The sequence below is a fragment of the Rhopalosiphum maidis genome, chromosome 3, assembly GCF_003676215.2.
Source record: "Rhopalosiphum maidis isolate BTI-1 chromosome 3, ASM367621v3, whole genome shotgun sequence".
Classification (NCBI taxonomy): Eukaryota; Metazoa; Arthropoda; class Insecta; order Hemiptera; family Aphididae; genus Rhopalosiphum; species Rhopalosiphum maidis.
The window spans coordinates 47,514,413-47,540,912 of NC_040879.1; the positions used below are offsets into that span (position 1 = coordinate 47,514,413).

General features: G+C 27.0%; 2 protein-coding genes across 3 annotated transcripts; one reads left to right on the plus strand and one right to left on the minus strand.

Moving 5' to 3' along the window:
- Window positions 1-2,345: 2,345 nt before the first annotated feature.
- Window positions 2,346-12,915, minus strand: LOC113555652 (protein 5NUC-like). Its single transcript, XM_026960125.1, has 9 exons — window positions 12,553-12,915; window positions 11,134-11,337; window positions 5,220-5,421; window positions 4,361-4,561; window positions 3,529-3,692; window positions 3,334-3,448; window positions 3,084-3,239; window positions 2,665-2,862; window positions 2,346-2,575 (listed from the first exon to the last, which is right to left on the minus strand). The coding sequence occupies exons 1-9, from the start codon at window positions 12,913-12,915 to the stop codon at window positions 2,346-2,348; spliced, it is 1,833 nt and encodes a 610-aa protein (XP_026815926.1).
- A 10,934-nt stretch (window positions 12,916-23,849) lies between these two features.
- Window positions 23,850-25,970, plus strand: LOC113558792 (elongin-B-like). Of its 2 annotated transcripts, none has more exons than XM_026964337.1 (5): window positions 23,850-23,944; window positions 24,024-24,090; window positions 24,218-24,326; window positions 25,424-25,556; window positions 25,623-25,970. In XM_026964337.1, the coding sequence occupies exons 3-5, from the start codon at window positions 24,275-24,277 to the stop codon at window positions 25,732-25,734; spliced, it is 297 nt and encodes a 98-aa protein (XP_026820138.1). In that variant the 5' UTR covers window positions 23,850-23,944; window positions 24,024-24,090; window positions 24,218-24,274; the 3' UTR covers window positions 25,735-25,970. The 2 variants fall into 2 exon arrangements, with proteins under 2 accessions (XP_026820138.1, XP_026820137.1); XM_026964336.2 differs by having other exon boundaries at window positions 23,851-23,944; window positions 24,024-24,164.
- The last annotated feature ends 530 nt before the right edge of the window (window positions 25,971-26,500 follow it).

Here is a 26,500-nt window from a genome sequence, read left to right on the forward strand (position 1 = left end):
CGTTTTCACATAGATTATTTTTTTCCTAATTTAAGTATATCTTGCTGAAACTTGTTACATTCATTTTGGAATACTCTGTATAATAACTGTACTAAGTGTAGCTACCCTATGTGCAATAACGCCAGGTTCACATCGCATGGATGTGATCGCATTTATATCCAAGTGATATAAAAAGTCAGTGCACATTTGAACTTCTATATACCGTTAAATAGACTACAGATGATTATAAATAATTTTTGAAGTCCCAAAGAACTCGCGATAAAAAATCTCTGAGATAATATTTGTGCGACTTTATATAGAAGTTACATGGTTTAATATTAACCATTATATCTCTCCGAGAAGTCGCATATACATCACATAAAACTGAAAGGAAAAATGAATTATGAGTATATAAATAGGTAACTAAAATAAATCAGGTTGTAACTAATGTTTTCGAACAAAATTTAATTATATATTTACTTCCTACCTACTTATTTCTTTTATTTATTATTAATATAAAATGTATGGTTTCAAAATCTTAATAGATAGTCTGTCTAACTTTAAAAAAATATTCAAATATAAAAAATACATTAGAAAAAAGTATTTGAAAACAGAATATATTTAGAACCTACCTATTGTGTCTTAATACTTTTTTTAAATGTATTTAGAATGCGTATTACAGTACCTAAGTACTTAAAAAGTATTTGAAAATACTTTACTAGATTGCAGAGAACAACTATGTTCACAGATTGATTGAGAATAAAGCTACAGTTGTTAATAAAGGTCAATTAAAAAAGTTACCTTTCAACCATTCTACAAAACGTAGTGTGACTTTAAGTGTTTAAAATGAGGGCCTTTCAAACTAAAATGCACGGTTGATCTTTTTGAGGCAGTCAGATACTGACTACATTACACGAGTCTAAACACTCTAAATACTTTACAATACCATCACGAATGTATCTCAGTAGCATGTCCCAGTAGGTTAGGCGTAGGTTCAGTAAGTTAGGGGTACTAGGTGCGAATCTCCCCAGCGTAGCCGGTATCCCCCTATCGCCCTGATAAGAACTTTTTTTTCATTTTTTTTCTGGATATTAATTTTGTACGTTCACTTTATGCGAAGTCAGTGCGATGAAAATGGGTAGTCCCAACCTGACTGGTTATGGAAGTTATAATGTGACGTAACATAGAACATTGGCATACGACATCGCATGCAGTAACTTCGCGAAACTGTTACTAAAACAATTATAGTATATTAAATCATTTTCGATTTTTTATAATATAAATAGTATTGTTAAACTGTATATTTTATTCAAATTAATGTTTTAAATTATTTAATTTTATTAATAATAATATATATTTTTTATATAATTTTACATTTTTAACTTATATTCTGCTAATATTTATGTATATACAAATAAAATTAATTATAACTAAATTTGCAGGGAATGTGTCAATATGTAAAGTCTAATCAGTTATTAACATACAACCAAAACATTTTTAAAAACAATTTTCGTTTTGTTTCCAAAGACCGATTATAAGTACCTACTTTAAAGATTATTCATTTTTTTAAAGTACATTTTACAGTAATATTGTAATGTAAAATTATTATAAATAATAATAAGCTATCAATATTTTTTTTTATGACTTTGTTTGAGTACAGAGTGATTATTTTATCATTGAACACTCATTATTGCAAGATCAATTAACATTTTTGAAAATATTTTTCTTGCATAATTTACAAACAAAATAAAATACATTTTTTTTTAAATATGGTTTTATTGTTCTTAATATTGTTGTCGTTAAAAAATTTCAAGTTTTTACTTTTTGGAATGACAATAGATTTTTAATTGATTTTAAATAGGCATAGATAATTTTTCTAAAAGTTTTTAAAATAAGTACCTAAGTATTCGAGTAAAAACCTACTTCAAAAGTATTTGAATGTTGTTGGAAGTACTTACATAACTAAAGAAGTTACATGAAATTCATAGCAATACTATAAAATATATACTTGAACATTCAATCCCTAAAATTATTAAAATGTATGACCTACAAACTCCAAAAAATTCTCTAATAAATTAGTAACACTTTGGTCAAATCATAGCATAAATCACACTACGGTGGCTATAGTCTATAAATATGTTTTATATATTTGTATCTTTAATAATAATGTTTATTTTTTGTTATATTCTATTACATATTTTATTATAATCAATCATTTAAATTGTATAAGGTTATTTAATTATTTAAAACAATATATGAAATATTATCAGAAATATACATTTTTTTTTTTAATAATTATACTTATTATTATTATAATTTTTTTGCATGCAAAAAAAAACCGAAAAGGAGAATATATGGCTCCATCATTATCTCTCATAAGCAATCCAATGATCGAATACACATAACGCGATGGCGATCGCCAACAGTAGTATTGTCAAGTCTGACAAGGATATAAAAGCGAGTTGGCTGTCTATGCTGGTTGTCGGCACCTTGTTCAACTCATCCACTCTGAGCAGCACTATCCGTTGACCTACTTCCGGCCATATCGGAGACTTAGCTTGAAACTCTTCTTCTACGATGTTCAAATCCGTTTTTCCTGATTTTATAAACAAATGTCGTGCATATAATTTATAATAATAATAATAATAAAATGTTTTTTAAAATTTTAGATCTGACATCACTCACTAAAACTCTCGTACTCGACAACTTTTTGGAACGAGAAGCCATCCCCACCTTCTGACAGATAACTACTAATGATTATTGTGTAATTGTCGTTTAAATTCAATTTTTCATATATGGGCACAGGGCAATTTCCACACCTAGCGTAAATGGACTGCACACGCTTACCACTGGGCTGACTAAAGTCTATTACGACCTTTAATCCTGTTGGATAATTTATAAAACGAGTATTAGAGTAGTCAGATTACTAAGTACTTAATAATTTGTATTTTATAGCAAATTTATAATATATTTTATATATTTAATTTACAACATTTATCACGAACAGATCGTAGATATTGTCATGTGCACGTTCTATAAAATAAAAGATAAAATATAAAAGTAATAAGATTTTTTTTTGGTTTATACCAAATTTGTTCATTTACCCGAAACCTGAAGAAATTCACCGTTTGCCACCGTTGTACTGTACCGTCGAACGGAGTACTCAAAAGCTGTCCAAATGTCCAAACCCTTAGTCGTAATTTTACCTACGTCGTCTTGAAATGGCATCGACGACAGCAAATCGCCAAAAGTGACGTTACCTTAAATAATAACAACGATCACATACAATATGATGATTTAAATCTAGTACGTTTTAATTAATATATTTCTATTTTGTTTGTATGTTTAGTTTACCTCTTTTATTGATATTATTCATGTTTGTCCGTATACCGCCAGCTTGTAATAACGCTATCGGCGCGTCGGTCCAGTATTTGTCCAAGTCAAACGATTTGATATTATTTCGAATATTCTGTACACAATCCAATTTTTTTTTTTATTTTACCATAATTAATCAATATATTATTATTGCTTTTATTAGTTATTACTCACGTAATCTACGAAAGAATCCGTTATGAAATTTCCCAGATTACATTCTCTAAATCTACAGTATTCATTGATACCTTCTAAGAATACACTTGTCGAACCAATCACTTGTTTAGTCTTCTCCTCAATCACTTTGCTCATGGTTTTTACTTCGTTCAATAGTTCGGGGTCTATAACAATACAATATAAATTATTGTGCTATCTTAGTCCTGTGTAAGTATATAAATGTAATGATAGTAATGATACAATGAACAATGTTTAACAAAGTTATGTTCGTCAAATTTATATCAGACGCTTATGCTACAACCTTAAGACATACTTCACAATACAAATATGTGACATTACTTTTTCATTTACAGAATATGTTACCTATCAGTACTATCTTGACGTAGCACCGGCACACACATCAAACACCTAAAAATGGGTACCTACCTATCAAAATATGGCTACGAATTTTTCTTTTTTTATATACACATTATAATTTACAACATCTGTTTTTCCAGGCTTTCGGAAGATACAAAAAAAAAAAAAACTATAGTGCTGAAATTAAAACTTTTGATTCAAACTAAGATTTCCCACAAATGCTATACAATATTCAAAAATAACTAATTATATCTATGCAAATGTAAATATATCGAATCCGATAAATATATTTTTATTTTTGCCAACAAATATACATCATTAGTATCCATAATGTATACTAACTAGGATAGATTGAGATGATTTTTGAAAAAAATGTTGACTTTGTAATGTTAAACTCACTTTCACCTTGACGAGCTGTATTAGAGTTAAAATATATTTTATAATAACATTATAAAAAATATAATTTTGATTATACCTTGTTCGATAGTGGAATCTAATAAAATCGGGTTCCCGTAACTTTTGACAACTTCACCGGCTTCGTCGAACTCCATCCACAATTTTCCCAAATATTTTGTGACGTAATATGCATGGACGACGGGCACCTTCCTATTAGTGCTTGGTTGTTTCACCCAAATAGGATAAGGACCAACAGGCTTGTCGATGTCCGGTGGATTTCCTTTGAAAGAAAATAACCGATTTTAGTTATTATAATTTTATCCGATGAGTATATAGGTTATATTTAAATATATGATATGCTATTATGATATTGTAAATATTTCGCTGTAAATTATATAATTTTGTAATTGGGTATGTATAATATGATGAGTTACGCATTTACATAAAAGTATAACTACCTATCGCCCAAACTTCAGATAATACAATTTAATTAATACAGTCAATTAACTGGAAAATCAGTATTTCTAATCCAAAATGTTGTGTGAATATATTTTTAGTGCACTTTTTTAATGTAATAAATGATAAAATGGCCTTCCTGTGCGTTATGATTTAGAAAAAAAATTATGGATTTGAAAATTTTTCAAAATTTGATAATAGACATTTTATAAAGTTAATTATTGATATTAATTAATTGAAATTGTTATGAAATTAAAATGGATGAGAACAACCAAATTTCAAAAATATAACATATTACACAATTTTATGGTTTACACATTCTTTAGTGCATAATATATCTTTATGTATGTATGGCCGTATAGATTAGGTATATTTTAAAATAACTGTAATACGTCTTTGCGGGATTACTGAATTTTCAATTAATTAGTATAATACTGTATATATTAAAATAAATCACGACGGCAAGTATTGAGTATGTTTACCTGTGTACAAAAACGAATGTGAATGTCCACCAATCACCAAATCGATGTCCTCGACGTCTCTGGCTATCTGTGTATCCATTTCTAATCCGGAATGTCCAAGCGCTATAAGAATGTCCACGCCATCATTTTTCAGACGTTTTGCCTCAGCCACAATCGACGGAATCTCAGGTAATATTTTCACGTTGCCCACTCGTGTTATAACCTTGAAAATATATGTTTTAATTAGAGATGAAGAATTTACGTAAAAAAAAATATTGGTACCTAAATTTACCAAAAAAGTGGTTGAAATAGTAAAATAGCTAAATCTTAGAGCTATTGCTTTGATTTTTAAATACCATTTTTATTTCTATTTTTATACTTGTCAAATTTAGTTCAATATTAGTACATATTATGAATACTAAATTATTCATGATACAATTAATAAATTAATTATATTAAACTATCAAAATTATCACAGCATTTTCTTTATATTTTTTTTATTGTTGTTAAAATAACTAATAAATAATAATAGCGACAAAAAACTATAGAAATTATAGTAAATTAGCAAATACATCAATATGACAAATGATACAATTACAGTAAGTTCTTTTGGCGGTTCACCTACCTACATTAATATAAAATAATATGACTAGCTCAATAATTATTGTATTATATTATCAGTTGATAAAAAATTATCTTTTTATAATTCTGGAAAAGCGTTTTTGATTCCATTTGGTTAGAGGAGCCACACATTATTTAAACACTAACCAGTAAAGAAAGGTCGGTACATTTTTTATCTGTAAAAATTTGCATAGTAAATTAGTAAATTTACAACACTCACATATCTAGTTTTAATCAATCGTCCGGCGGGTAATACTCACGTTCATTAGAGTTTAATGTTAAATGCATGATGATTCACTGTTTACGGATAATATAAATCTATATATACATATCTATATATGAATTCAAATATAATTATTAAAACAATAACGTAACCAGATACAAAAGTTTTATTTTTATTAATTCTCAAAGATTGATGAATGAAATATTCATCCTTATTCCTAATACAAAACAAATAACAATATGATGGTATATATATTTTAATTTTAAACTATTTCAACTAACGACAAGAGTAACTGCTTGTGTATCATAACTTTATTTTGTACACTTCAATAAAATATATAGAGCAAATAAAAAATACTATACTACTGAACAATAATGTAAAATATACATCCTGGTACTTGCCTCGTAGTGATTCAGATACACATTCCAATGAGCCTTACACACATAGTTGCGTTTTACCATCGAACGAAATCATAACAAAAAACAATAACACGTTGAATAAAAATACCTTCAAAAATATTTTAAAAATCAACCATAATTTCCAGTCCTCTTACGCAGTCTTACCTCTTACGCTCTAGTTTTTAAATATCTCAACCAATATAGTGGAAGGAAGTGATTATCATCTACAATCTTACAAATAGACAATAAATGCATCAAATATACGTTTTCTCTTGACATCCTTTTATTTTCACGCAATATAGAATTTAAAACATTCAGCCAATATATAAGGATATAATCACATATATCATTATGTAAAAAAAATTTAATTTATAATGAATTGCAATGGGAAATAATAAATACATATTATGATGTTTTAAATATTTAATAGAACAGAGATTTTGTAATACAAATAAAGCTGAAAAGAAATAAACTAATCTATAATTTATCGATATGCTCGTATCAATATAAATATAATTTATGAAAAAATTTACTATTTAATGGAAAATGTGGGCTATATGCCCTGGTAAATGCAATTAAAATGACAAAAAAAAAATATATATATAAAAATTATTACGCTAGGATGCTAGGTAGCTATGTCATATTAAATTTATTGAATTTAGTATTTACCAGAACTTTCAAACTACCAATGGAATAATAACCAACTAGCCAGTGTATTGAAATATTATGGTTTTGATACTTATACAATATATTCTGACAACACTGGAGAAGGCTTTGTTAACAACCTAGGATTTAACACACCTGCGATAGTATTATACATATATGTAATACAAAATAAAATAAAATCTCAAAATGAATAATAGGTACACACAGAAAATTAAATTTTAATGTACAATATAAGATATAGATATTAATTAGACTAAATATGAAAAATATGATTGAACTCATAATAGAGCTGTATTTAATAAACACAATAATATTACACTCGAACTAGAAAAAATACAATATGTCAATGAAAGAACACGAATAAACATATGTCTGATCAAAAAACGCCAACTCTTTTCGAACAATAAATTATAAAAAATGTAATGAGTACTTAAATTATTTTCGTTTTTATGTATTAAAATCATTTATTTTTTTAAATTAACAATTACAATTAAAGCTATTATTTTAAAAATTTGTTCATAATTTTAATCTGCCCAGTACTCCACATTCCAAAAAATATTAAGATATTTACAGATTCTTATAAAAAATCAGCGTTTCAATCAAGATTGTTTAAACTTTAAAATTTAAAGCATGCAATTTGTGTTTCGCTAAAATAACTTTATTATTCTTACAAAATCAAAAACCTAATTTTCTTTAACTTGGTCAATTTTCACACTATTTCAATTAATATTTTTAATTGTTTTCAAAAAGGCTACATTAAACATTTAGAACATGCCATATAATTAGAATTAATATAATATAATGATTTTCTACGGAGATCCGGGACTATGGGGTTCTACTATACAAAATAGAATTGAAAATAAATAATGTAAATTATTTAATTGAACTCATCTTGTACAATAAATTAACCAAAGACATCACATTTACATTAGACGAATGGAAATAACACTTCAGACAAAATAACGAAAGATGAACGAAGATAATTAATCTACAAAACAAAAAATGTTAAATAACACAGCATAGTAATAAAAAATACATTACAATTTCCATTATATTTATACTCAAAAATATACTAAACAGCATATACCTATCTTTTATGCTAAGCATTTATAAAATAATGTAGATACATAGCGGGATTCATTATTATACACAACGGTTCTGCTACCAAGTTAAACATTGGGTACCTAGATATACATGTAATGTCGTTTAATACTACTTAAAACGTAGATTAATGCACTACGTCACTACAACCAAAAAAAATGGAAAAACTCCCGACACTCAAACTACTTCAAAAAACAAGAAATTTAACAGATAAAATATCAACAACGTTACATTGGTAATAACCAATAATGAAATATACCTACCACCATCATCGACGGAAAACAAACGGTTAGAAACGAATATTTTTAAAAATGCATAAAATATACAAAATTATAATATAGGTGTACGCATAAAATAATCAGTAACGTAGACATTATTTTTGAAGGGGGGGGGGATAAAAACAAAAAAGCTAAATGGGAGAAGAAAATTGAAAAATCCCCTACCCTCCCAAAACTTTTTACTTTGGTAGTAAAGTATAGGAACAAACGAGGAACAATGAATATAATTTGAATTGATTCAAAATTCACATTAAACACAATATAGAAAAGATTATCCACTCCAATACTCTATTAAGTCAAAACTTCTGTATTATAAAATACTACATCATAAAATGTATAAAAATAATAATTAAATTAACAAATCTAGTTTTCTCTTTTTTTTTTTGTTGCTAATTAGTCTAAAACTTCTGCTGTAATTAAATATTTCTATAAACTGGCATAAGTGTTAGGTCATTTAGCCGTACCTGCAACAAATACATTTTCACACATTTTCAACAATCCCGTGAGTGTCTTTTTTTAGATTTCAGATAAATGAATGGTAGGTCCGTACTATGTACTATGCATACGCAGCAGCCCGTAGCGATAATGTGACCATTAGTCATTTCTCATAACTGAATAACCGCAACGATAATATCTGATAACATTTTAAACACAGACTCACAGTGGAAGCATATCCCTTTTAGCCGAGCCTACATACATATTACATATAAAGTATTGTCTCCATAAATAATAAGTTAAGCCATAATAAAGTATAATCATTGTCGTCATTGACCATTTCGACTAAATAAACATTACTTTGCTACAAATAAAATAAAATAAAATTATAATGGTATTCAGAATTGACAGAATTGTCAAAACCCAATATCTGAAATATCTCGATAGAATCATATGACAAACTATTACACTATAGTGCATACTGCATAATGCAAGTAAAAACACAAAATAATAAAAAGCCAATGGGGATCTGACCCCTCGCCCCCCTTTGTATACGCCACTGAAAAATAATATATATCATATAATATATTATGAATTTATGATATGTACCTTATATCAAGATTATTCGGCACATAATATAAATATAAACCAAACCAAGCCTTAAAAACGGTCAATCATCAGTGTTCTCCTGACACTCCTTTATTTTTAACAAAGTAATTCACTTAACGTACGTCTATTCCGCACACTCTCAATAGTATTCCATCTCATAGCCTGTATAGGTATTTACATTCTTTTAGATTTCGAGGAATACTAAAATTATTCGAATACAAGACTAAATGTCCAATGTCTATCTTTATAATTTATATTATTATTGAAGTTTTGAATCAATTGTAAAAGCAACAACGATACCATCTTAAAGGTAAGTATCTATATTCACATCGGTATGTGTATTGGGGACACTATAAAAAACAGTCGAAGAATAATGTACACTTAAACACGTATTATACACGAGAATGTCTACACGATAGACACGCCACGAAAGATGGGCGGGCTATTGTTGTAATTTGAATACCCTTTTTGCACTCGACTTATTGTTAATAGCAGTTGTGTGTTTATTATTCTCTAATTTCTCTATAATATACCTACTATTTTTCTCTCCCTTTTATTCGTATATTTAATACGCACATTGAAAACGGAAGTTAATCGTTTCCGCCAAATCGGATTCTTCATAAATTATACTTGAAAAACCATTTAGAGTTCACAATGTCATCCATAGCTACGTATTAAACTATTTTTCATTTTTAAGCAGTTGCTACTTTTTGTCTATCAATATTATAGTATACAATCATATAAAGAGCCCATTACAATTTTGTGTTCTACAGTAATACATTTAAACAACTTTTATATAAAAATAAATGTATAGACTATAAAATTGAATAAAATCACATTATCATTAACATACCTGTTTTACTAATTAAACTATTATTGCCATCAGTGTGAATAGTTTTAAGTATAGTACGAGTTTTGACTAAATGTTTATATTTATAGGTATATAGTGAAATATTTGTTTGTACCAATTCGCATGTAAAATTAAATGAAAATCTTTAGGTTTCCACGTTTACTAGTTAAAAATTCTATTAAAAAAAATTCTATTTTATAAAATAATTCACAGTAAGGTTAATTTATATGGTGAATACGCCTCATATGAAATCACCACAAACCATACGAATTATGCGCGCTCGACAATAATGAAACTCAGTTTAACCACTTATCGTTTTACGATACGTATTGTAATTTACTATTTTTATACTTTGTGATCAAAAGTAATAGGTATCCACCCAATCGATTTAACGTTAACGAGGAAAAGACCTTTTTACCTTTTTAGCAAGAATAATAATTGGGATACCTAGACGGAAAATCTTTGTTTTGGCGGAAACGATGCGTGCTTTTAAAACTCGCTCCTTTCAATCTCTCATCCATTGATTAGTGTTGGTTTTCTTTTTTCGTAGACGATTTTAAATTTTTAATTATTACTTCAAATTATTATTTTTTTCAATGTTTTCAAGGCTAAATTACATTAATTTACCGAGAAATAATATAATAATAATATATAATAATTTTAATAAAAGAATCAGTCTGTATAATTTTATAATAATTTTAAGTTTATCGGAAAGGCGTGTATATATATATATATTGGTAGGTGTAATGCTTACCGCTGTCTCTGGTGTCAAGTATCCGATAATTCCGATTTTACGACCATTTACCGTCAAAACTTTAGATTTCATCAAGTTTGGCTGGCTGGCCAATGACGGTTCGTTGGTTAGATCGAGATTACTAACTACTACTGGAATAGTTATGTTTTGTATAAACGATTCAACATCTTCCACGCCATCGTCGAATTCGTGATTTCCCAAACACTATAACAAATTATGGTCAAAAATATATAAAAATATTAAGAATAATAACTAATTATATTAATTATAATTTATATTCACAATTATAAATTTAATAAAGAACATCATTCTATGTTGAATATCACACTTAGTATCTTTGAGAAAAATCATTATAAATCAATGTGATTTTTAACAGTAATTAGTATAATAATTGTAGTTATTATGTACTATAGCTACAATTTTTTTTTTTAATTCAAAAGTTTTAAAAAATATTTTTGCAATTTGGTTTTTTTAATTTTCTAGATGATCTTTTTTTTGAACATATTTTTTAAAACAGTTTAAAAATATGTACATGTATATTTCATGAAAATCGATTAAATATTGTAGATATTAGTTAACGTATGATTTAAGTAAGTAATGAGTTATTTCATTGATTTGTTTAATGTTAAAAGCTTGGTAATGTCGAAATATTACGATCACATAATTGCACACGGGGATAGGTCAGGTATGTAGATTAAAGAATGCACAAATTGTTGACCACATCATTAACGTTAAAAAATGTTAAGAATGTCGGAGTTAAATACGTCAACTATCTGTTACAAATGATGAAGGTCACTTCGAAAATGTACGAAAAATAATGTTATAAATATTATCGCATTTAAATCATCTTTTTTAATTATTATTATTGTTAACAAATAAGATTAAAAATATTATTTTGAACTTTGTTCATATAATTTTAAATTTAAATTGTAATTATTAATATATTTAATCTCTACTGAGAGCTCTAATAATAATAGGATATTAATAGATTGTCGTAAAAGAAGAATTACGTATTTATTTGGTAGACACTATAATCAATTTGAACGAGGTACCTAAAGACTATGACAAATACGAAAATTTAGTATTAATATGTAATAATAGTCATTAAAAATATTTATATATATATACATGTGGTGATATTTTCAACGACAACCGATTGAAAACGTCTTAAGAACGCGTTAGACTTAACGCGTAGTCGACGCATATTTAAAAGTTGCTCTATACCAATCTAAATCAATTACCATTATTGTTCAAGGCGTTCAAAATCCTCGAGTATTTTTTTTTTCTCACAACTGACGGCCAAGGAGACCCACGTGGATATATTATTACAGTACTGGTATAAACAAGGGGGGTGAATGTGTGCTTTAGTAAGTTTATCGCGCGGATAGATAAAGCGCGATGACCCGGCCGCGAACTCACCATGACGTCGATGCCGAGCGCTCCGACCATACGCTCGACGGACCGCCACTTGAGTAACGTGTAGTACGCCGTGCCCTGGAACGTGTCGCCGGCGTTGAGGAACAGCGTGCCGTCGGCGTCGGCGGTCCGGCGCTCCCGGTCGACGACCGTCTTGAGCCGCGCGAAACCGCCGTAACACGGCCGGCCGACCGATGCGCAATCCGCGCCGCCCGCCGCGTCGATCTGATCGAACCGCGAGTGCATGTCGTTGGTGTGCAACACCAGCAGTCGGTAATGATTGTGAGCGCCCACCGCCGTGGACTGCAGCCACAGGAGCATTGCCACCGCCCGGAACACCAGCGGCCACTGCAGGCTGACGGCCATTTTTCCACAGCTCGGAACCGTTTCGATTTGAATTTGTGATATTATTTGAATGCCAACGCGAGTAGCGCACTTTGGGCGACGAGTCTTCGATGATGGACGAAAGAGAGAAGAGAGCAGAAACTTCGTCACGTCGTTCGGAGTGTCGCGCGCGCGTTCGACTGGACGTATCGTACAACGCGCGGTCGGCTGCACGGCACCAGGATGTCGGACCGACCAGTCCGGCCTCCCACCCCACTCATCGATCACTTAAGCGTGGCTTACACCCCGTCACCACACCCTTCACCAGAAGAATCATATGACAAAACTACATTTTATACGCACTATTCTTATAAAACCGAGTTTTATATAATTGATCCCATGATAGTGGGTGTGGATCGAGAGTCTTAAAATCCCATTTCAGATATATATATATATATATATAGAGAGAGAGATTCACAATTGCTTGTATAGTCAAATTGAGCTGTAAACGAATTCTTATAGAATCAATTTTTAAAAAGAGTTTTGTAAAATAATAAAATTATAATTAATAACTTAAACAAGTTGAGATAATAATAATTAGGGCTCGGATCTCGATGCATTCGCATCTTTTTATGGAATGTTTTACACGATGCTTTCCGAGTTACAAATGTGTTTGTAAAGAACTCCATGTTCTAACCACAACATTTTTTGTATTTCAGCGAAGCGTATACTTCATAGGGCATTTTTGACGTTTTTAAATTTTTTAGAACATTTTTGAACTATTTTTCGTATTAGGACTTCATTAAAATATAAGTACTACATAGTATACTGCATAATATAAAATATTTTTATTTTGAATTTAACATCCGGTTTTAAAATTAGATAAGGGCAGTGGCGTCATTTGGGGGTGGGGGGCAACTTGGGCATTTGCCCTAGTCTAACATTTTCTCATTTACATCAACCTTAAGTCAGCATATTTAAAAATTATAAGAAGTCTTATTTTTAACTACTAAATTGTTATAAATCATCATATTGAATATTGATATTTTATAAGTATTTAGATTTATTGTTGTATTTTTTAAAGAAGTATATTATATTATTAATCAAGATAGTTAGTATTTACATTACGTGACTGTAAATACTGCTAACTACTCGTAAATTCTCAGTATTAAAAGGTATACCTATTACCTATTTATTATTTATTTACACATTACTCAATTATTCTATATTTGACTTTCTAATTCTAATAAATATTTGCCAACATTTTTTGTATTTAATACTTTAAAATCCTGTGTGTGACGTTCATATACCTGAAAATTTACCCCCCCCCCCTCACAAACTAGACACTATTGTATGTGAACTACGTGGAAAACATTTTGAGTTGGCAAATCAGTTAGTAATTGCCCTGGACAAACAAAAACTGAAATTACGCCACCGAACAAGGGTGAAGTTGTATTAGTTGTAAATTGCTCTTATTGCACAGTTTCATGCAAATGTAATTTAGAGGCGTCCCTAGACAGTTTTCATGGGGGGGGGGGGCGAATCTATTTTATAAATCAATAATTACCCTATTCGTATTTTTCAATAGTTTGAGCGAACTTAAGTCAATATTACTAACTTATTTTTTTTTTATACAACTACATTACAAATAAGTTTACGTAATAAAGTATCATTTCATAAATTCACCTTTAATAGTTTAATGTTTAATTTTTAGTGTTGTTAATAATGTTAGTACAATTAAGTACAATTGTATATAGTACAAACAATGAAATAATAAATAATAATAATAATAGTATATACGTACAACTATACAATAAAATCAATTTTTCGTTTGTTTTTTGCAAACTGGTCAATTACATAATTTACGTCTAATTCTATATTTCTATGCACATGCATTAATGCTAGTCCAGTCAATCTAGTTATTACTTATTATCTTTATATAAACAGTAATAGTTATCCATAGATTATAATTATCATCTTTGTGGTGATTAGTTTTTCTACTTAGGTATAACGGTAAATTAAAATGTGGATCATTATTATTTTGTTGACATAATGAGAATAGTTTTATACATTAAAAATTGTTGTGGGGAGGGGGGGGGCGAACGCTCCTTTCCCATTCTTGAGGACGGTGCCTAATGTAATTCTGGGTGTTGACCAGTTGCCCCCAACTGAATGTACCAGTTGCCCTCGCATGTTAATATATACTCGATTACAATATATAGCCCGTAAAATAGGGGAGGTAAATATACAAACAATAAATAAAATTATTTATAAAAATAATATAAAATAGTATAAAATGAAAGAAAAAAATTCATATGCTTGGAATTATGTATACCTCTACCTAATATTGTATTTTGTAATAATTACTAACAAAATAATATGAATACAAAAGTCAATGAAATAATAAATATTATAATTATGTGGCATTCAATGTTATAATTTGTCAAAAAAAAAATAATTATGTATTATGTTTTGTTATAATAATTATTAACAGATTTTACAATATCTAATTTATTAATATTCTTGTTTTTATATTTATTTATAAAATCTTCAATACGGGCTTTTTTGTTTAAGTATGTGCGATTAGTTATATTTTCAACTTCTTCTAAGATTATTAATACAATTTTTATTTTATCCATATTATTTGTATGCTATATTATATTTATTATTTATTATAAAATACAATATCATATTATATAATTTTAAATATTAAAATTTGATTCTATCATTTTATACTATTTTACATTATTTTTATAAATAATTTTGTTTATTGTTCGTATATTTACCTCTCTTATTTTAGGGCTATTTATTGTAATCGTGTATATATTAACATATGAGGGCAACTGGTGCATTTTGCTCTAGGTAGTTTGGAGGATTTGGTATAAAAAAAGGTACTTTTGAGGGCAACTGGTATACGCCCGTAATTCTATTTTATACTCATTTTTTATATCATATTTTTTTTTTACATAATAATTTAGATTTATTTAATAAATAATGCATTTTTGATATTTTTAAGACATTTTGTAAAGTTTTTAGGTCAAAAATGCATTTTTTGATATTTTTAAGGGCATTTATATTTGAGCCCTAATAATATTTAATAAGACCTATAAGATAATGGAAAATTGAAAAATCAAATTGTTTATAATTTATTATATCTATTTCGTTGTTAACTAAACAATTATTGTTTAATTTAATAAAATCTTCAACTTATCACATTATAAATTAATTTAGGTGCAAGAATCATCGGATTTGTGATCGGATACATGCTATCCGATGGCAATATTTTATTGGATTTTGATACTCAACTGTGACACTAGATTACAAATTATAATAGTTGAAGATGAGCACGAAAATATTTTTTATCTAAAATGGTAAATTATAAGTAGATATTTTAATTTAAAAATTATTGAAATATAATTAACTGAAAGTATTTTATCAAATCATACGTTTTATATTCGAAAATTGTTTAAATTTCAAAAAATCGTTGTAGTGTATTCGATAGATTAAAAAACGTATTGTTTGAAAAAATAGTTTATAGCAATAGCGTTTAATTTAATATTTTAATAATAATAACATTTCTATGAATTTTTAATAATTGTATAAATATATTGATTAGGTATGTACGTATTTTACTATTGATATAATTTGATAGTTGTGGAAAAATAATAATATACTTGAAAAAAATACTAGTAGATATATACAACTTAAACTTATAATTTATGATTCAGTTTTATAGAATCAAATTAATCAGTTGTTGTGGTTTAATTAGGATAATGATTTGATTCTGCGTTCATTAAAGAATATTGTACTGGTTATATAAATTAGTTCGTGAAAATAAATATATTAAAATGTTTACAGAATTTTAAACATGTATTTCTGAACGTTTTAGATAATTAAATACTAAAATAAGTAGAGTAGATGACGTATTGCCATGTTATGACTAAATAGGATGTATACCAAATTATCAAACATAATAGACATTTTTACTGTAAAACTCTTTAGAAAACAGTATTATTGAAATAACAAGAACATGATGTTAGAAAAAAAAGTATTATCACTAACATTTGATAAACACTGTGATTGTCACCAATGATGGCCTTCGATACCCAGTAATGATCATAAACCATTACTCCAAACACCACAACAGCAGTAGGTACTACGCATTAAGTTAAAACCGGTTTTGTTATCGCGACAGCGCATGTTTTATACTTATAAGTACGAGTTGGTAAATTTATACTAAAATAATAATGTCATAGTGATAATTAATTAATATTGTATTTCACTTTCGAGTAATTTGATTATTGATTTCATATATTAACTAGTAACTAGCCTGATCTAATCTAACCTTGAACCTAATTCAAAATATGTCAAAGCTAAACAGATAAACTAAGATTTAGAAAGTTTACAATATTTTGAAAAACAAAAATAAAAAAAAAATGTAAGAAAATTCCATTGAAATAATATAATAATAATAATGATCATAGACCAAATACGTAATGACGAGTCCCCATTGGTCCGCTTAATTATCCTGCACAAAGCATTATTTTTTAGATAACGTGAAAGACAAAATAAGAGTAGAAAAAAACAATAGAATTGATGATGGTTTTGAGTAAGCCCAAGAACATTGATATTACTTAAAGCTCTTAATACTACTATATTGGGATCACTCATTTCACAAAAAAAAAATAAAAAAAATAAAAAAATAAAGATCAATATTAATCCTTCTGTCGGCTAATAAATTTAAGTCAAGAATACGAAGCACAGGAGAATAGTCACGTGATGATGTCATCGATCATAAAATAAAAGCAAGATAAGAACTTAAGGAATTTCCACTGGATACATTCGACCTCACGCTTATCAGTATGTTTAGTTATTTCCTTCTGGACTACTACAAGCCTAGATCAATCACTTAATTGATATATGCAATTAGGTTAACTCATCAACGAGAATAATGAGATGATTCAATACTAAAGGATTAATCAAGGGTTCTAAAATAAGTTTATCACATGATATTTTGAGATATTCAAAAAAATAACTTTCTCATAAAGTAATTGAATAATTGATATGACCGCCTTTAAAATACCTGAAAGAACGTTCGTCTAACTAATCTAATTGCACACTTTTAATCCACATACGCTGTTAGTATTTAAGTATAAACTATAAACTAAACCATGAGAGTAGAAGTTTATCAAATCCAAACTCTTGTACATATTTAACTAAACTCGCGTCAAGTCAAACACGATTAGCCTTACATAATTAATAATAACAAAATTAATTGTAGACCATGGAATGGTGGGCATGAAAACCACGCTTTTCGTCGCATAAAAGATTATTCACAGCACTATAGCAGTAGGTTGAATTCGTCGGTTTACGATCAAATCAAATACTTTCTTAATGTAATTCATAGTTTATCCCTTGATTTATGAGTTAGAGTATCTACATATCAAGGAAGATGCTCAAAGACATTAAGTGATTTTCTAAAAAAAATATAGAGCAAAATAAAGAACCGAAACTTCAAAATACTACAATTTATTTTACTTGTCATTGTTGGTTAGTTAGAACATAAAAAAAATAATCATTTATCTCAATAAGTAAGTATCAATGGCGTGCCCAGTGGGAGTGGTTAGGGGTTATATCCCCCCATTGACTTTTTTTTCTAACTTTCGGAAAACAAATTATTAGATATTAGAGTTATTACTTGTTATAAAGTCATTGCTTTTGATTATAAGTAATAAGTTATTGTTCATAAATTATATATTTATTATAAATTATAATATAAACATTTTATTATAATTATATGAACTAATATACTTAATGTTCTCTCATTCTCTGCCTATTTAATTTTATAATGTAATTTTTCATGTTTTTGGATTTTTTTTTTTTAATATTGTATTTTAATGAACAAAATACTTAACTAAACTAATTTATTATCATATAAATAGATTATTTAACAATGATAATAATGATAATTAATTTATGTATAAAATCTAAATACATATGTAAATAAAGGATATAATATATAATCTATTAAATCTTACTATAAAGTCATGTCGGGTAAAGCAGATGTTTATTTAGGTATAACGCCTAAATTATTGAGTTTTTTTAATATGCACTAATAACTAGAGTAGTAGAACTTTATAGAAATATATTTAATTATTAATTTTAATTCGAAAAAGTATTACATTTATCAATTTTTTTTTAAAACTAATTTAATTATAATTAAGAATTTAAAGTATTTTATAGGACTTGTATTTTTTTATTGTGCAATTTATTATGTAATTTCTATGTATTTTTTGGTATAATTATACAGTTTTTGTGTGTTTTTAATGAAATTAAATCCTGTCTTTTCTTATAACATATATCCCCCCCATCGAAAATTCCTGTGCACGCCACTGGTAAGCATTGTATTTGTTTTTATCTTAGTATTTCTGTTTTGTTAATTTTATCATTTGTTGATTCATTTGTAAAATTAAAAGAAAATCCAATTTAGGTTGTTCAACAAATAGGACTAGACATAAGAATGTATGAAAGCATTCTTTGTATTATCGAAGTTAACGCTATATTTTGACAGGTACGCTTATTGATCAAGATCAAACCAGTGATATGTTTCTTGAACATCCGAATTCTTTAAATCCAACTAAACTCACATCATACAACTTTGATTTTAAAATCAGTACCATATCATTCTTTTGTAAAATTAAATGTGTCCTAATTGTGCCATGAAACGAGATTAAGTGTACTATCTTTAAATAAAAATGTTATCGAAGCTAAAATTCTCACTGGGTCTGCCTACAATAGTAACATTTTTTATATTCTAAGAATGAATATGATTATAAATGAGTATCTGTTTAAATTTACAAGTATAAAATTTCAAATTAAACTTTATTTCGTTCAGTCAATAAAGCAATCATTAAAGCTCAAGGTTAAAAGTCACGGAAATTTACAATAGTATATTATATACAGCGAAATTTATCAGCCACTTAAGCTAAAACTAAATTTAAATAATATTAAAATTTACTTAAAGAAAATTAACATATAAAATAATAATGATTGTGTAAAGATATGTGGTACGGTTTTTAAAACACCGTAAAACTAGTTTTTTTCTATCACAGCCGTGCACGAATAAATAGTTAAACTCAATGCTGTAAACATTTCACGAAGAAGCCAAACTTTTTTTTAAACATATACAATAATAATTTTTAATAATATAAATAATCCAAGTATGTAATATAAAATAATTTTCTCAATAATCACATCATACATCTGGTAGAACCCTAAACTCTAAAGTTCCATGGAACGTACTTTGGGAAACGCTGCTCTAGACGTTAGTGCCGTTAGTGGTACTGGTACGATAGGAATATTTTGATATCTGGGTGCGCGCATACTATCGCGTTACTCTCCGGGCCAGATATATTTGAATTCGTAAATAAACAAATATGTAAGAATCCTCTGATGAAATTATTAAATTATTTGACCAAGTGAAAATATTTTTAATAACATTTATCAATGGAAAAGTGAAATAAATTGAAAATTGTTTTAAGTATGTACCTATATGGCTATATAAAATACTAATATACCTATAGGTTTTGTGATTTGTGAACATTTCAAGTATCTACGATTATTCTGTTTTCAGTTACACCAAAAATACACAATTGATTTTTTTGAATACTGGTTTTTGCGGACAAACCGTAATTCCTTAATCGACTTAATTATACCTATGCCTAATGGACAGGATACTCGTCGTGGTAGGTACCTATTATTATACCTACCCTATATTAGTATAGAATGTATATTTTATTGGTTTATCTATTATAAGTGAATATTAAAAGGTACCTATGTATAAAGAACAGGATATTCAGTAATACTCAAAATTATACACTATTAGCTATTAGTGTAGGATGTGGTTTACCTATAGCCTATAAAGTAGATATTAAAATGTCCCTCATCATATTATAATGAGTATTAATTAAAATACCTACTAAATTATAATGACAAAAATGCACTAATTTCCTTTTATAATTCATATTATATGTTCTTCACAAACTAACTAATCTAATTAAAATAGGGCACTTATTAATATCGAATCTTCAATGGCATTTAAAGAATTTGATTATCATTTCACAAGGAAAATATATTTTTATGTACCTACTTTTGAAATAACTAGGTTGGCATACTACAATATAATTTCCAACAACCTAATTTTTTAATTGCACCTACTATATACACGTGCTTTAAAATCATATACCAATTATAAAAGATATATAAATACAAATACAATTTGTAATAAGTATTTTATAACTTACTTTATGTACACACAGCCCCTCCCCCCTCTGAAGCGTTTTTCAACTACGGTACTGTAAATAATTCCGAGCCCTCGTTGTATTTATAATAATTTTAATATTAATTTAAAGATTTTATTTTTACAAGGGATACCTAAAATATTGGTTATACAGCTTGTTTTGCTATAATACACCTATGCAATTTCAGTTATTTTGGTTACCCTAAAATTAATTTAAAATACATATTCTATACACTAATTTACTGTAATCTTACATAAAAATCAACATTGAATTAAAAAATATGGCCCGGGAACGGTACTTACGACCGTTTGTAAATTTCACCGATATACAGGTAGTCGAATTTTGGGTTCGATTTAAAATATTTAAATTCCACTGATACTTTTATTTTGACCTTTAAAATACTTAAACTCCACCGATGGTAAAATCCGCAAATTACAACAATTTTTTTCGTTAAATTGGCATCTAATCGTTATCAATCTAAATTTTAAATTGTATTTAATTTATTTAATTTTTTTCTTATAAATTAGCTGTTTGTTATTGATAGTTAATAATTATATATATATTATTAATTGTATATTAATGTTTTTTTCAACTAATGAATAATTAGTGATCATTATTGATTATTATATCATATACATATTTTAAATTGTATAAAAACAGTGGAATTAAAATTTTCCAGGTAAAAAAACGTACCGGTGGAATTTACGCGGAAAAAAAACTAAAAAAGGTCGTATTTTTTAGAATTTTTTTTTACAGTTACTTGAAGGATAACTTATGGATAACCTTGTATTGGATTTTTCAACCTTAGGTAAAAATTACAACAATTTTATACATTTTCAACTTCAAAATTCCTTGCAAATTTTCGCGATTTTGATATATTTTGTAAACATTTGAACTTTAAATGCTTATAAACAAAAATTGTGACTAACATTGATTTTTTTTACTACGATAAGTACAACTTATAATAAACCTTGTATTAAATTTTAGAGATTTTTTGGAAGCCAAATTTCTTTTATCGGTATTTCAAGAAAAAAAATTTTAAAAAATTGAAAATTTCAATGGTTTATAAATAGTTTAAAAAAATTCTAAATGTATTATTATTAATATTTATTATATTGTATACGATTAACTTTAACGAAATAATTTTAATACATATTCATTATAAATAATAATAATAAATTGTATCCAAATAAATTTTGCAATCCTTTACCTATCCATAAATATAAGAATTTAAACAAAATATGTAGGTAACTATAAAAAGTATTAAATGTATTATAGAGAATTTGTTTAAGGGCGTCTTTCAAAAATTGCCCGGGGCGTCAAAATACCTTGGGCCAGCCCTGTGGATATACGTATATAATTTTGTTGAAAACTAGTTTTACGTTAATATTTCCTTTTTTTTATAATTCTATTTTTGTTTTCACTTTTCCATAATTATTTAAAAAAGTACTAAGCATTTTTTACTTTTAAACCTCCGGAGTACCAACTAGAACCAATTTTTACCAAATACATACATCAATGTTGAAAATTAAAGCATTTTTACTGTTTTAAAAAGAAATGACCGACTCAAAAACGAAAAAACATAATATCAATACATCATCGTAAAATTAATAAATTAATCACTCCACTCAGAATTTAAAATTAAAATTGATTACCTACAGGGGCAAACGCAGAAAAAAAATCCGGGGGGGGTGGTGGGGTGGTTGAAAAAATAAGAATAATTACTGTTATTTTGAAATAATTATTAATTATTTTAAATTAACAATCCATTCATGGGGGGGGTTGAACCCCCAAAACCCCTCCCTGCGTCCGCCACTGATTACCTAATGTTATATATATATGCATATACAAAGAAGCCTCCAGTTTATATTTTTTTTTTGGCTGATTTGAATATTTCATTGATTAAAGTACCGTGCTCTAAGGTATGATTGTTACGATCAAAATGGTCAGACGATAGACACATTATATGAATAACTTGTTAATTGAAAACAGGACTTTGTATGAATAATGTCAAGTAATTCAAACTTAATTTGAACTGTATCTGCGCGAAGTATCTGATACTTATTTAACAATTTTGAAATTTATATTTTTTTCTATTTAAAATACTTAATTTTCTTATAAGAAAATTTGAAGAAAAACATTATCTATGATCAATTTAATATAATAAAATAATAACTGTATACATGATGCTGATCCCTTGTCTAAACTTTACATGTTCATGTGCTTGTTATGAACCTATTGATTTTTTAAATGATATTGACATTTCCTTGAGTTCTCTCTTATTATAGGCACCTGATTTGCGTATTTTCCATTTACATATTAAAAACATTTTCTTTGGCACTGGTTTTAAGCTTTTTAAAAGCAAAAACATAAAAACGACATATGATTTTTCGGATACCTAATAAATTAATAATACATAATGTAAAAATACTTTTAAAACGCGCATAAGATAATTTTTTTAAAACACCATAAAAATATATTTATAACGATTATTACGGTTTTAGTAAAAATATTATATCGTGATGGTTATATATTTGAAAACAATTTTAAAATAAGCGGGAACATTATTTTCACGGATAGAGATCTTTTTTCTCAGTTAGTCAAACAGCTGTTCCTGCGATAAATACTAAGATGAGATAAGTACTGTTACGAAGTGTATCACTGAACATAATATTCATATACCTCCGTGCCCCGTATAACCGTATAATGTGTCAATGCCAATGTGGCTGGCAACCATTATAGGTATTAAATAAAGTTAATCGTAATAAATGGTAAATTGAAATTTTATTATTTATTGTATAGTTCAATTGTCAAACTATAAAATTGTATTAATGTATTATCTATTGCTAGGTTTTCATGTAGGTACTAGGTGTAATCCAGAGTTAAGATTACTCGAATTCATAATTTATAAATCGCAGTGAGTATAGATAGGTAACGGAAAGAAGAAGATATCATTCGCTATCAAAATATTTTAAATTTCAATTTAAAATGGTTAGTACAATAATTTTAATTGTATTAATATTAAAAATATTATGTAATTATAGGATTTAGATGGCAAGGAAACTTATTTATCAATACACCGAAAAAAGCTAACCATAAGTATGGATGTTAAAAACAACATACTGGTTAATGAACTAAAACGAATCATTGGATGTATGTACAAATTATATTATTATTTTTTTTAATTAAATTTAGTGCTTAAGTAGTCAAAATAGTGGGGAAGTGTATTAATATAATACAATTTAATTTATTAATTAATTAAAAGGTATATCTTATTTATTTTGTTGATATATAAAATTAAAATGATAATAATAGTTCAAGTTTAACCCGATAAAAATGGTTACAAATTTATGATTTATCATAGCTATATAATATATTTACACAAAAAGAATAGTGCATTTTTTAATTTTTAGTGTTTGGTAATATCTTAAACAACAAAAGCTATTGAAGCTATATTCAGTTATTAGGTTACACAAGCTCGTTTTGCAGATCAATATCAATATATGGAGTAATCTATTGTTTCTACTTTTATTATGTACAAAAATGTTCAAATATATTTTCAGTATCTTTATTGTAGTGTTAAATCTGTGTTGGAAGGAAATAGAAAACATATATTTTAAAGGTTTATTATATATTACATAATTATATTGTGAATGTGACGAGCTTTTTATTAAAAGCTAAAATAATTGATGAAGATTCTTGTTTTAAACTTTTAAAAATTTAAACCCACATTACAACTATCTAGAAAATATTTTGGAACATTAGATGGCATTTAAATTGCATAAAATATTATGTTATTATGCATTTATAGTATTGATGAATGTATTTATTGGAAAAAAATACCTAATTTAACCAATATATATTTTAATTAATATACAAATGTGAAAAATATTATTTTCTAATTTAAAGTATAAATACTTTTTTGATGGTAAAATATTTAAAATGTTCAATCCCACCCATTGGAAAGTCATGTGTTTGCACTTGGAGAGATAGGGTGATATACAACCTTTCAAGTATTAAAAATATTATGACTGGAATTTTTTAATAATTATCTAAATGGTTAAATCATAAGTAAGATAATTAAAAATGTATGCTACAAAATTGGCGGCAATATCATACAATTTGTTACACAAAATTTTGATTACTTCATTTATGTAAACAATTTGTAAAAACTCTATTTAGACTTAGATTAAATTATTGGTTTTTTTTTTTTTTTTGAAAATGTTCTACAGTATGCATTATTATTTTAGGTATTATTAAACAATTTTCTAAAGATCTACAACTTTACTACGAAGACGAGATTATGGATGGGACAAAACTTTTGTCATATTATGGTTTGAGTGATGATATCCAAAATCCAATGATTATTGGTTTATCATTGAAGTAAAAATTATTAATTATTAAGATATTTGTTGATGAATGATGATTCATGTTGTAAAGTTTTTGTAGGATGACGAATGAAGAATTTGAGCCATTAGAAATAACCCCATATTCATCGCCATCATCAGATTTCGATGATCTTATATCTTCAGAAGACGAAGAAACTACTGAAACTAAATAATGGTTATGTAAACCAACCAAGTAAACAACAATCACCATTTTCAATAATCAGTTTTCAAGTATTTTTTTTTTTTTTGTTAAATAATATATATTATACAAATGTATTTTATAATTTATTTATAATCAATTAACATGTAATAATGGTATATTATTGTATTGAGACATTTTTCAAGTTAAAACAAAAGGTGAACATTATTCGTTGTAAAGAGTCTAGCGGTTTCAAGTCTGTCTATTTGTAAGCATACTGATAAATATTAAAATTAAATTTATAAGGTATATGTTAAATAAAATAATATAATAATGATGATAAAGATTATAATATGTAATATGTAGTATGTACAATATTAATATAATATATGTACAAAATTTTCATTTTCCCTTACACAAATATGTTTCTATCTAATTTTACTTATAGAACACTGAAACTTATCTAAAACGGACACCTGTCTATAACAGACAATTATTTTGGTCTTGTGACTGTCCGATGTGTATAGGTTTCACTGTACATGATTGAGTAATTTACATATCTAATAATTAAATTATGCAACAAATATCGAATATGATATAACCCTATCAGTTGTAAATTAATCAGAATTTAAAATTTAAAAATTTAATTTATCACATAATAGATATATATATATATATAGGTATTAGGTATATAGTTACAAAAGATAAACATATAGATAATAATATAAAAAAGAACAAAACTATGATTTTTATAAACACTAAATTATATATTAAATAAACAAAATATAATCTTAAAGGTA